The sequence below is a fragment of the Spermophilus citellus genome (genome assembly GCF_964194105.1).
Source record: "Spermophilus citellus genome assembly, chromosome: 12".
NCBI classification, from domain to species: domain Eukaryota; kingdom Metazoa; phylum Chordata; class Mammalia; order Rodentia; family Sciuridae; genus Spermophilus; species Spermophilus citellus.
This window is the reverse complement of record NC_138198.1, coordinates 126,784,859-126,799,070: the sequence shown is the minus strand read 5'-3', so window position 1 is coordinate 126,799,070 and position 14,212 is coordinate 126,784,859. Positions and strand designations below refer to the sequence as shown.

The following is a 14,212-nucleotide window of genomic DNA, read 5'->3' as shown; positions in this document are numbered from 1 at the left end:
ATGCTGGATAAAGCGCAACCCTGTGGCAAACCAAAGGTCACAGTGCTTGCAAAAATTATTACGCAGAACAGAAAAACTGGCTTCTAAGTAGGAAACTTAAGCTTTAAGTCAGTTTGCCTCAATTACTAAAATTAGTTTTTATGTAGTGCTCTGTTGGGGGAAGCAGAATGACTTTTATATGATGGATGTTTTCTTTGTAAGTTGAGTGAACTTCCTGGTGGAATGATGTTCACTTCAGTGCCAGTCATTATACCTGGCATGGGAAACTGCATTTCAGCCTGTGGTGTGAACATGTATAGATGCTACTTGGTAAATGGAAGTCATCTGCTAAAAATAGAATAACTCTGGTTTGAGAAGCTACTTTTAAAAAGTGCATTATAGTTTAACAGAGTTGTGGAGTTCATTTTGACATATGAATGGCATTTAATACAATTTGGTGCTGTTTATATCCCCAGTACTACCCCCTTATATGTCTTCTCCCTCCTGATCCCCTACCTCTATTCTGTTGGTCTTCCTTTTATTTATTTTTTAACCCGTGCATTACAGTTATACATAAAGTGGAATTCATGATGATATACTCATACTTGCATATAGAATACTTTCTTTCCGCAGTTCTTGCCCTTTTCTAACCCTCCTCCCTCAGTCCCCTTCCTCTACTCCACTGTTCTGCTTTCTGTTTTCATGAGGTCCCCCTTTTTAATTCCTTATTTCTCTTTATATTTTGCATATCAGAAAAAACATTCAACCCTTAGTTTTCTCAGTCTTATTTCACTTAGCATGATGTTTTTACAGTTCCATCTATTTACCAGCAAATGGCACAATTTCATTCTTTTCTATGGCTGAGTAGAACTCAGTTGTGTATTCATACCTCATTTTCCATATACATTCTTCTATTGATGGGCACCTAGGCTGGTTCCATAACTTGTCTATTGTAAATTGTGCTGCTATAAACATTGGTATGTATGTATCCCTATAGTATGCTAATTTCAGTTCTTTTGGGTAAATGACAAGGAGTGGATAGCTGCATCAACAAAGCATTACTTTTAATGTCTTATTGTGGAAAACTGATGTGAATAAGGAATCAGTGGTTTCCTTTTTAATAGTCTACATATAACTGTCACCCTGTAAGAAATATAGCAGCACATGTATCAAGTTGGCTCAGTTTTTATCTACCCTAATTGATTTGATTTACTAGATACTAAAAAGAAGGCAGAGAAATTAGATTTTTAAAATATTAAACTTATTCAAAGTTATCAGGCAAAAATTTGTCACTTGAAAAAAAAAGTGTTTTAAACCAAATATACTCCAGTAAGTATATCAGACATAGATCTTTTTAAAAATTATTTATCTAACTTGCTATACACGATGGCAGACTGTAGCTCGTTTCATACTACACATATAGAGCACAGTTTTTCAAGTCACTGATTGTATACAAAGTATTTTCACACCACTTGTGTCTTCAGACCTAGATCTCAGGAGAACATGCATACAACTTAACTGATATGCTAATGTATGGCCCTTAACAATGTACAGTTGGTTTTAGGAAGAATGGAAATGTGCTTTCAACAGTGTCAAAATTTAAAATGTTATCAAACATGGAAAAAGACCTCTGAAGGGAAAAATAGCAGGCTGGGTCTGGGGGCTCCCTGCCCTAGCTTGGGACTTTGAACAAGTCTCTTTAATTGCCTAATTAGAGCCTTAGTCTTCTGTGAAATGATGGACTCCATAAATTGTATTTTAATTGTGAGAAAAACAAAACTAAAAAAAAGATTTTAGCATTTTTAAAGTGTTAAAATATGTTTGTGAAAAAACAGTTTTCACTTTCAATTAAATGAAATAGGATGAAATAAGTTTTAAAGCACTTAGCACATTACTTTGTGCAGAGTATCCAACTAAGGAGTATTGGTAGAATTGTACTTACTAAATGAACCCTGTTAAATGTTTAGTCAAAGACAGAGGCATATTCATTAGGGATTCAGACTAGGGAAAAGCCTTTGGTACTTTTTGTTGTTGTTGTTTTTTAAATAACTAGGACCAAACAGGATTTGCCTGCTTGATCACTATTTGAAACTATCTTTGGGAGAATTACAGCTTGAATTTGAGAAATCCACGAAGATTATTTTATTTACATTATAGGTTATGTAAATTTACATAACAGGTGGCTTTATTCAGTTCTTGAACATTTCTAAAGCAGGCTTTCATAAGTTCTGGACATTTGAGTTAACTTTCTCAGGAAGAACTCACTGGATAGAGCCGGTATGTGTTCTTTGACACAGCTGAGCCCCATCTCTCTGTGCTTCTCAAATGGATAGGTGCCACTGGGTAAGGGACAAATAGACACTCTTTCTGATGTCTAAAATTAACACAGAGATTTTGGAAAATTATTACATAATTTAAGTGGTAATTTTTGTAAGAAAAAGGTAGATAAATTATCTAGGAGCATGCATTATGTGTGTGTGTATATATATGCACATATATATATATATATACACATATGTACACATTTATGTGTGTGTATATCCATATATGTGTATATGTGTACATATATGTGTGTGTGTGTGTGTGTGTGTGTGTGTGTGTGTGTGAATACCTTGTCTCTATTCAGATCTGGTTTCAATTTCTTTGGGGGCCCTTGCCAGGATGCCTCAGATAACCACTGCTTCATTCTGAAGGATTGTGCTGCCAAACTGACTTCTAGCAGCTATGTGCATAAGATCTCAGTTTTGAAATTGAAGCAACAACTACTCCTAAAATTTATTACATACTCAGTATATTAAAACAATGAGAAAAATAAATGGAGTTTTGCCTCTTAAGTCTTCCAGTCCCCACTTGAAAATCACCACCACTATTAAACCTTCTAATCCTATGACTCATATATATATATATATATATATATATATATATATGTAGTATACATATGTATACATATTTACACGTATATATATGCATGTGTGTAATACCTTTTCTCTCTATTCAGATCTTTCCTTTGTATGCATGTGCTTACTCTTAGAGAAATAGGAAAGTTCGTTTATGTACTGTATTCTGATATGACCTGACTTTTCAATTAATATGTCATTAATTTAATATATTTATTAAGTGCTATTTGCATACCAGATGCATGGGGGTGCTGAAGAATTAGCACTGAACAAAGCTCATACATGTTCTTACCTATATGGAGCTTACATCCCAATGATAATAAATAAGACAGAATACTAAAATGCATAGTGTTGGTGACATATGCTAAGGAAAAAATTAGTAGGGAAATAACATAAAGGGTATGTGTTTAGGGTCTGGATGCAGTTTTAGGAGGCATGGCCAAGGAAGGTCTTGGTGAGATAGTGACATTTGTAAGTGCCTAAAGAAGGTGAGGGGGCAAGCTAAGCAGACTCCTGAAAGACATGGTGGGTCTATTTGTACATCAAGCACTTCACCTTTGTTGGGACTGCATCTTCATTGTCTGCACAAGGTAAACAGCATGGCAGCCATACAACCTAACCAATACTATGCTGTTTCCATCTTTTTATCCAGTGAAGACAGCTTTGAGGTGAATATTCTCATGGGAGCTATCTGGGCACGTTTTCTTTATGTAGGGTATATAGGTCCTGCTTGTTTCTATAGAGGAAAAGCTATCCAGGGAAGAGAAGCTCATTCTTCAACTGCTTGGGTACATGCAGTGGTGCCTGCTGATCACAGCAGATGTGTGCTGTTGGGTAACATAGTGCTCATTGCCATGTGGACATCATGGTGTGCTACCTTGGTGGTAGGACTCAACCTACACTGTCACTTGGCTTGTCAGCTGACACCTTGGGCCAGGGACCCTTTTATTACCTGTGGCTCCTAAGAGCAGGGTGTGCTTGGAGTGGAAAACTATCCTTTGTTAAGATCCATTTTAAGTGGATTTCATACTTCAGCTCCAGAGGGTTAATTAGCCTTCCTTTGAAGTGCTTTGGGCACCTCATTTTGGTCCCCAATCATTGCTTACTTCCTATTTGAGTGTTAGTCCAAGTATGCCTGGGGAATCAGTGTGGTACAGAAACTGAGGGTTATTAAACTCTCTGTGAGTAAAGTACATGTTCTAAAGTCATGGCAGTGAACTGAGCATGTGGGTAGTATACTCTAGATTTTAGTTGCTTCTTGAATGACATGCTGGGTGGGAGATGGGTCAGTAACTGATGTGTGTGTGTTGTACATTGCTTCAAGAGGCAGATTCCAAATCTTTTCAAGAGAATTAGCATCTTAAGGATCCTGCCTAGAAATCTGAGCTCTATGACTCTTCTAGGGTGTTTCATATCCCCTCTAAACTGCCATCAATCATTGCTGGTTTTGAGGCTTGATCATGATAAGGACTAATTGTGGAAAGTGTTATATCTTATTTCATAAAATGTAAAAACTTTAATTTAGATACTCGATAAAATAAAAAAAGAGGCCAAATAAAATATATTTCATTGAATGTGAGATGTTAAATGTGAGAGTACTGTGGATGAGTATTTGGTATTTCTGTGGCCAAGACTGCCAAAGCTACAGAGTTGGAACTGGTCCTAATCTCCCCAAAGTTAAGCAAAGTTGTAGTTTGCGTTGAGAGTTCTAAAGTTCTTAAAAATCTCAAGCTCTTGATGCTATCTTTATTATGTTTCTTTTGTGTTACCATAACTGGGCCAGTCAGTACATTTTTCCTTTTCCTTCTTGTGTCCATTGAATACATTTCATAGCACTTCTTTGACAAGCTGACAATTTGTAATGAGAGCAGGTGTTAAACCTTTGATTGAAAACACATCAGAGTAAGTCCAGGCTTCAGGTCTACTCACCAGGACACATGCCACAGGACCTTCTTCCTTTGCCCTCCCTTTTTTCCTTCATTTCTTCTTCCCCTCCTTCCTGTCTTCCCATGCTTTCTTTATAGAGCTGTGCAGAGATGAAGTTTCACAGTGAGACATCTTTGGAGTTTATGAATTCTTTAGAATTTTATAGAGAGGAACAGAAAACTCACCTCATTTGGCAGTCATGTAATTTGAATCCCCACTTTTCCTTTCAGAAAGGGGCCTGGTGTCAAATCCTCTGCAGGCCGCACTGCTGTGAAGCAATATGCCAGATGTGGCCAGCACAGTGAGAAATCTTCTAACTGTTCTATATCTCTGGATAGGTAAGTAGCTGGAGTAGCTGACCACTGTTTTGGGGGCTCTAGATGGAGATTTTAGAGAAAGTCATAGCGCTGTATATACCAAGTTGCTATTTTGAGCTCTCTAAGAATAGGATTGTGTAGGAAGAATGTACAACAGAGAATTTGATATGAGTCACGAGCCTGTCACCATTATTCTTATTAGACTAGTTTTATGAAACTAAGCTTATAAAAGTGACACATAAATTGAATTTTCCTTTTATTAAAATGTTCTCTAAAATTATTCACTTTTCAATTGATAAAGACCATTGAAAGAAGAGAAAGAAGATTAAAATGCATTTTCCTAAAATCTTAGAAGTTCTCTCTGTATTTCTTAGCTACCAGTATTTTGGGACCCCATTTTCTATGACAAGATTCCATACTGTGACCTTCATTATGAAGATCCATAGAATTTTGTAAAAATAGTTATTTGTAATTGATAAGATGTCTATAGATTTGCACTGTAGTAACATTATCTGTATGCTAAACATTGTGTGGAGCTCTGAAAATTTGGTGTTATTATAGAGAGACATTTTACATTGGAGGAAGTGAGGTCCACATAGTCCTGTGTTGCAAAACTGTGATTCAAACATAAGTTTCCTGCATTCAAATTCTGGGCATTTATAATATATCATGACTAGTTCAGCTAATAGTGTTCATATTTTTATATACACATTTTATTGTGAATATTTTAGTATGGTTTTACAAAGAAAAGCCAAAAAGATAATTAAGGACATCAATTTAGTTTAGAACCCTTTATTCTGGGAATACAATCTTTCTACAATAATCAGAGATGGAAATAGAGCAAATATTTGTTAGTTTGGTTAATCTGTCTAGGTATTTGAGGACCTACTCTGCCTGGGGTGCTGTGCTCACTTTTGGAGACAAATAGCCACTCAATTCCCATGAAGCTTATGGTCTAATGGGGGAGACAGATTTTTAAAATGTAAATTATTATAAATTGGGATACATTCTATCCAAGAAACAAATAGATTCCATAGTGCAGAACAGTGGCGTAGAATGGTAAAGAAAGACTTCCCTGAGGGGGTAGCATAGAAAGTGAGGGCTGAGAACAGACTCAGGAGCTTGGAGAAGAGGACCCACAGGTGTGGAGGTGGTGGTGCTGCTCCAGGTGCTGCTGGAACAGTGGTGGCAACACGTGAAGCCAGGCTTCCATCATAGTATGGCATGGTGTCATTTAACTTTTTTGGTGTCTTGTTTGCTTGTTTGCCTCTCTCCTTTTGAAGGAGGGGAAGTGGAGATACATGCAAATTTGTGATAATATTTAGATGTAATTGGTATCACTCATTTTCGAATGATAAATCAGTGTGAGGGGAAAATTGACATCAGATAGGAGCTTGAACCTGTCGGCTTGAGCAGTTGTATAAATGAAGGTGCTTCTGACTCATATGGTTGGGGGCAGAAGAAGGTCAGTGATGACAGAAAAGGATGCCAGGCGACAATGGGCATGAGTCTCCTTCAGGGTGAGGTCAGCAGGAGTTTGTTCTACTGGAGACTGTGGGGTGTCCTGGGGAGAGAGTGGAGAAAGAAGCAAATGTGGCATAAGATGAGCTTGGGAGACTGGGGCATTGAGAAGCACCCAGGGAGCTAGGGGAAGACCTGCGAGGGCCAATAAATCCAAGAGGGGTGTTGTGTGAACCAGGAGAGGAGATTGCTGAAAAGCCAGGAATGGTCCTGTAACTGCTGTGGCGGGAGGGAAAGTGGGTGGACTGTGGCAACCTTGAACTGTTTCAGGTCAGCAGAAGGAAATGGCTGGACATCATTTTTAAAAATGTTTTTTGAATGTTTTATTTCACACTGAAATGTACAAAAGAATGTGGGAGGCACGAAGTGGGGGTAGCAGGTGTGACAAGTTGTTTTCTTCTGTTCTTTCCTAGAAGCTTGGCTGTGTGGGGGGTCTTAGAGATTGTGTGGTAGCTGGAGGGAGACATGAGGAAAGAGGATAATGTTATGATGAGATATTTGGAGCAGTGTTTTCAGAGAAAAGCAGGGCAGGAATGGAAAGCTGGGGTTCTTGAGGATGAGTAGGGACTCAGAGCACAGGTGGTTTGATAGGAGGAAATGAGTATTCTCACGGGGGCAGAGAGGTGTAGAGATTATAGATGCAAAAGTATTGGAGTGGATCACAATAAGAAATAGGGACAAAGTTATGTTCAAGTTTGAATTCCCTTAGTTCTGAAATGAGCAATCACAAATGAACTCAATGTTTCTCAGGGAAGCCTGTTGGCCTAAAGCAGTTTCCTTGCTTTAAACTTCTTTGTCCTTCTTCTTGCCTTCCTCTGTCACTTTTCTCCCCCATAGTCCCCTATCCTTTTCTTCTCCCTCAATAACTGTAAAACTGCAAATGTGAAAAAATGAAAACCCAAAAGAAAATAACCCAATATGGGCGTAACCATTGGTGCTTTCATCTTGGAGGAAACTTTAGGAACAATAATTAAGAATACTTTAATCTTAGCCATTTTAACTATAGAGCGAGGTTTTCCCCTTGTGCCAGAATTGCAAAGAAAGGATCCCTTTTTAGGATATTAGTTTGGTGGTAGGAAGGTAAAATCCTGTCTGATGTTTAACTTGAGTGGGATTTCATTCTAGTTAAATGTTTCTTACTACATATTTTTCTGAAATGTCTTTAAGCCCAAGTTTAACTTTTTAAAAATTACCCTGATTTAAAAAAATAATAGGTATGAATTCTTATGAAATAATTAAAATATAAAAACTATATACAGTAGATAACCTGAATGGCCACAAAAACATATTTTCTTGTAACTTTGCTATCTGTAGCATTAGAGACCCTTTATCATTGAAAGTGTTAAATTTTTTTTATTGTTGGTCGTTCAAAACATTACATAGTTCTTAATATATCATATTTCACAGTTTGATTCAAGTGGGTTATGAACTCCCATTTTTACCCCGTATACAGATTGCTGTATCACATCAGTTACACTTCCACTGATTTACATATTGCCATTCTAGTGACTGATGTATTCTGCTGTCTATCCTATTCTCTACTATCCCCCTTCCCCTCCCCTCCCCTCCCCTCCCCTCCCCTTTTCTCTCTCTACCCCCTCTACTGTAAATCATTTCTTCCACTTGTATTATTTTTCTCTTACCCCTCCTTTCCTCTTATATGTAATTTTGTAAAACCCTGAGGATCACCTTCCATTTCCATGCGATTTCCCTTCTCACTCCCTTTCCCTCCCACCTCTCATCCCTGTTTAATGTTAATCTTCTTCCCAAGCTCTTCGTCCCTACCCTGACCTTGGTTACTCCCCTTATATCAAAGCAGTCATTTGGCATTTGTTTTTTAAGGATTGGCTAGCTTCACTTAGCATAATCTGCTCTAATGCCATCCATTTCCCTCCAAATTCTATGATTTTGTCATTTTTTAAAGCAGAGTAATACTCCATTGTGTATAAATGCCACATTTTTTTTTATCCATTCATCTATTGAAGGGCATCTAGGTTGGTTCCACAATCTTGCTATCGTGAATTGTGCTGCTATGAACATCGATGTAGCAGTGTCCCTGTAGCATGCTCTTATTAGGTCTTTAGGGAATAGACCGAGAAGGGGAATAGCTGGGTCAAATGGTGGTTCCATTCCCAGGAAAGTGTTAAATTTAATGGCTCAAAACATAAGGGAATTCATTTGAAGAGAGGCATTTATTTAATTTATTTTTTTTAAGAAAAATTTTTAGTTGTAGATGATGCAATACTTTTATTTTATTTATTTATTTTTATATGGTGCTGAGGATCGAACCCAGTGCCTCACATGTGCCAGGCAAGTGCTCTACCACTGAGCCACAACCCCAGCCCCAAGGGGAGGCATTTAACTAGTACCTAAGCAAGGCTACTATTTAGACTCTCATAATGTTTCCAGTTTTGAGCAGTTAGTAGCACTTGTACAGTGACATATATCATCAGCTTTTTTCTGAGGATCCACTTTGTTCTCTCAGTGTTACCAGAATTTCAGGACTGTGACACATTTGATCATCTGATTTCCATCATAAGTAACAAATTTTTTGATGATTTAAATCACAAGTATGAGAGTAGAGAGTATGGGAAAGCCATTTTAAATTGGTTCAAGGCTTTCCCCCAGTCTATCCCTAGACCACATTACCCCAGTCATTAATACAATCTTCTGTCTCATTTCATTTTCCCTCTTACTGAATGTTCATAAAGGTGCTTAAACACTCATTCTTGACTTATTAACACTGGTAACACTTCTAGGCACTTTCAGAGTCTCGTACTCTTTGTAGAATTCTGTGCTTGATGGAATATTGAATACATCCAACATTATTTACTTAGGCATAAAATTGAAAAAGTCACTTCAGAAAACATTACGGGATTTGGTGTCTCTTTGAGAACTGAGAGAAAGCAGTAAGAGTACAGGAGCATTTAGGAAGAGGATGTACCAGAGGGCATAGGTTAGGTAGGAAATAAGCTGATATTCCCCATTTCAGTTAATTCTACTTAGCATAGAATTTTTTTTTTTTTGAGGGGGAGGAGGGATTCTGCTTTATCTTACTAATAGCTAAGAATGTGCTCTCTGTCCTTTTATTTCCTCCTTTTCCCTCTGATAGTGGAGAGATTGAACCCAGGGATGCTCTACTACTGAAGTACACCTCTAGCCCTTTTTATTTGAAACAGAGTCTCACTAAGTTGCCCAGGCTGTTCTCCCACTTGGGATCCTTCTGTCTCAGGCTCCTGAATAGCTGGGACCACAGGCATGCTCCTCCCAGCCTGGCTTGTCTATTCTTTTATCTCACCAAAGAATAATATATACTTTCATAGAGGGGTGGTGAAGTCATGCCTGTTGATTCAGTTTATGAGATTAAAATGCTGAGGAAGTTTGCTCTTTGTGCCTTAGGATTTCTTTATTGGTTTATGTCATTAGAATTCTTTTTTTTTTTTTTTTAACCAGGGATGGAACCCAGGGGCACTCAACCACTGAGCTACATCCCCAGCCCCTTTCTGTATATTATTTAGAGACAGCATCTTTCTGAGTGGCTTAGGGCCTCACTAAGTTGTGAGGCTGACTTTGAATTTTGTATCCTTCTGCCTCAACCTCCTGACCTGCTGGAATTACAGGCACGTGCCACCATGCCTTGACTGTTACTAAAATTCTAATGAAAATTTCAGTCAAGGAAATAATTGAAGGGGCTGGGGTTGTGGCTCAGCAGTAGAGGGCTTGCCTAGCACATGTGAGGCCCCGGGTTCAATCCTCAGTATCACATAAAAATAAATAAAATAAAGATATTGTGTCCAACTACAACTAAAAAATAAATATTTAAACATTTTTTTTTTTTAATATTTATTGTTTAGTGTTTGGCGGACACAACATCTTTGTTTGTATGTGGTGCTGAGGATCGAACCTGGGCTGCACGCATGCCAGGCGAGCGTGCTACTGCTTGGGCCACATCCCCAGCCCCTAAAAAATAAATATTAAAAAAAAGAAAATAACTGAAGATTATTTGTAATTCTGGCACAAGGGGAGAACCTTGTGAGTACATTTGCCTCTTCTAAGGAAGAATCTGTTTATGGTCTTCTATTTAGAGATGAATAGCCACTTGTTTTCTGGGTGGTTTTTTAGATAAAGCACTGGTACAATTCTGATTTTTCCCCTCTCAGAATGCCTTCTGAGATCTTGCTGAAGATATTTTCCTACTTGGATGCTGTGAACCTGCTGTGTGCTGGATGTGTAAGCAGACGCTTCTATCATTTGGCTAACGACAAGTAAGTAGAAAACCAAGTCTGTTATGTTTTTAGCCACATCAGTGGCTATAGTAGCACAATTCTCAATAGTAAACTGGAGCCAACCTAGTTGCCCTTCAGTGGATGAATGGATAAAAAAATGTGGTATATATACACAATGGAATTTTACTCAGCATTAAAAGAGAATAAAATCATGGCATTTGCAGGTAAATGGATGGCATTGGAGAAGATAATGCTAAGTGAAGTTAGCCAATCCCAAAAAAACAAATGCTGAATGTTTTCTCTGATATAAGGAAGCTGACTCATAGTGGAGTAGGGAGGGGGAAGATGGGAGGAATAGATGAACTCTAGATAGGGAAGAGGGGTGGAAGGGAAAGGGACGGGGCAGGGGATTAGCAAGGATGGTGGAATGTGATGGACATCATTATCCAAAGTACATGTATGAAGACAGGAACTGGTTGTCAACCTACTTTATATACAAACAAAGATATGAAAAATTGTGATATGTATGTGTAATAAGAATTGTAATGCATTCTGCTGTCATTTTTTAAAAATAAATAAAAATGACAATTTGATAGAAGTCATGAAAACTATTAAGAGCTTTTGAAATGTTTTTAAAATTTTAAGATAATTTCAATAGTATTTTTAGGCATAAATAGAAATAATTTGTCTAATACTTTATGTAGTCATATATTTTCAGCTCTTTGAATTTGTATACTTAAAGAAAGGAATATTCTTTGCATATACTGAATAAGATCAGGCTCATTATTGCTGTAGTAATTGGAGGTTGCAGCTTTGTTCCCTTAGGGTTCTTAGGGGTGCTCACCCCAGCACTAGACAGACACATCCACATTCTCAAGCAGCACCACAGAGACTTCCCCATTGTCCCTGGCCGTGGTTTGCAGACCAGATGACATGCTTTCTTCTGGCAGGCAGGCAGGCAGAGCCTAGAGGAACAAGCACCAGGAACCAAGTTAAATAGATGTAGCTCCTCCCCCCAAACTTGCCAATCAAGTAAATTCACTCTGTGGGGAGAGTGAAGGAGGGAAGGGGAGGCCCACAGCATCTTCTGGAGCTGTTGCCTTTGAAGCAGGGAGTCACCCTTGCCTGAGCTCCCAGGGTGTCTATGAATAAAGAAAAATCTCTCCACTGTTTTGACACTCAGCTTTGCCCACACCACAGAATTTATCTTGTGTGGGGAGATTATGGGACCTCCTGACATCCGGTGAGCATTGTGTGCCCACAACTGAGTATTTTGGTCTTCTAGGCCCTTCTCTCATTCATATCAAAAGATCACACAGATACTAATTCTACATAGAATCCATGTGTCATGAGGGAAAACATCAAGGGAATCCAGATTTTACTTATTTATTTTTTGCTTTTTTCCCTCTTTCCACATTTTATTGGTGTATTATAGTTATACATAATGATGGGATTTATTGTTTCAATTTGTACATGCATACAGTATAATAATATAATTTGTCCATTATCACTGCCCAGCAAATGCAGGTTTTAATGGTAGTTTTGTTTAATAGAACGACAAAAGAAGGTCTATAATATAATTTAATCTTGGAATGTGGCAGGCAAGAAATGTTATATGGTATGTTGGTTCTTATATGCTAGTCAATAGAAACCTGAATCAGAACCAGCTGGGAAGTCTTGAAAAAAACCTTGGATTTCTAATCTGCATTTCCGATGACTGTAATTCAGTGCTCTGGAATTTGTATTTTTAACATTTCTTTAGCTTATACTGCTGAAAATTAGGTTCTGAAATGACTTGATGTCATATGTTTGTCAGTTACTTAAGGAACTCAAAATAAGCTCTTAGACTCCATTAAGGCTGCCCTCAACTGTTATTATACTCAGGAGAACACGTATATTATTCTCTGGTTGGGAAGCATTGATTTTACTTATTTTTCAATTTAAAAAGATGTCTCCTATATGGGAGAACTATGTCTGTCTGTCTGTTTCAACACACACATCAGTGAGTGAAATTATGAATCATGTTCTTGACAGAAGTTGTAGAGTGAATGGAGAGCAATTTTTATGTTTCTTTTTCTTAACAACCTAAAAAGAGATGATAGAATTTACTAAAGCATAATGCAGTGAGGAATTTCTCAAGGAAATAGTAATCTAGTGTCCAAAACTGTAGTATGCTGGAGAGTTCTCATTATATTTAATGATAGTATTAAAAGGGTCTTAACCTTAACATTTTTATTAAATAATCAAGAACAATCTGATTTAATATTTTGATTCCATAATATAAAACATTTTTGTGTAGGCATCACTTGTTAATTGAACGTGCCAGTGTGTGTGTATGCAGCTCAGCATTGCACCATGGTGTAGTCACTGCTGCGGAGTGTGTGTGGGGCTGCTGATCTGACCCCTTCTCCACAGCAGTGCTTGCTCTTGTGGTTTGTGAGGACTAGACCATGTACCAGTAGCATTGGCAGTGGTTTGGTAGTGCTGATGGGAGAAATTTATCCCACCCACGTCCTGCATGGGTGGTGGAAATGGAGTTCCTCTGGGGTTCCTCTGTGTAGTGTAGGCTGGTGGCGAAAAGACCACGTGACTAGGTTCTGAAATGACTTGATGTCATATGTTTGACAGTTTTTAAAATTACGGAAGTAATTTTTTATAAAGCTGGGGCAGGATGGATCTTTGACCTCACACTGGCAAAAGAGAGTGTGTGAGCCTGCATTTTTTTTTAATATGGGGGATACACAAAGGCTTTTCCATAGAATATTCTGCACCAAATAAGACATGGGGTAGGCTGTCCAAGCCCAATGGGTTATGCCCAAGTCCGGAGCTAGAAGAAAGCAGACTTCCTAGCCCAGGGAAGGCAGTGATCCCATGCATCGCACGAAGTGGAAGGAGCCACACTGCAATGCCAGATCAAAACCTTCTTGTCTCAAGGCTGAGTGAAGATGCTATGATAGCTCGGGGATCCCCCCTGCCTCCCGCAAAATTTGAAGTTCCATAAAGATCTTGCTAAAAGAAAGGAACACTTAAGTAGAATGAGATTTTAAGTAAATCTGAGGAAAACACAAGTAAGCTTTATGCACAGGGAGGAGTTTTTTTAAAAGTATGTATTTGAGAGATTTTGGTAAAACAGTTTTTATTTACCTAGATATGTTTAATTAATCATTACTTTACATCTGTTGGCTCACATATGAAAGTTTAGAAATTTCTGAACCAAAAACGTAAATGCTTTTGTACAACTACCTTGCATGTGATGATTTTGTAGGGTGAAAGAAATGACTTTAGAAAACCATACCAGAAAGGGATGTCACTAGGCCTGTGATTATGTGTGAATTTGTTGGGAAGT

General features: G+C 38.0%; 1 protein-coding gene across 1 annotated transcript in view; it reads left to right on the top strand.

Annotated features, from left to right (window-relative positions):
- Positions 1-14,212, top strand: part of FBXO15 (F-box protein 15) — a gene marked incomplete at both ends in the record, with an annotated part of 61,416 nt that overhangs the window by 1,042 nt on the left and 46,162 nt on the right. The window contains 2 exons of the mRNA XM_081262857.1: positions 5,033-5,140; positions 10,801-10,905. Coding sequence (XP_081118983.1) covers positions 5,033-5,140; positions 10,801-10,905 — 213 coding nt within the window. The remainder of the gene's footprint in view (positions 1-5,032; positions 5,141-10,800; positions 10,906-14,212) is intronic.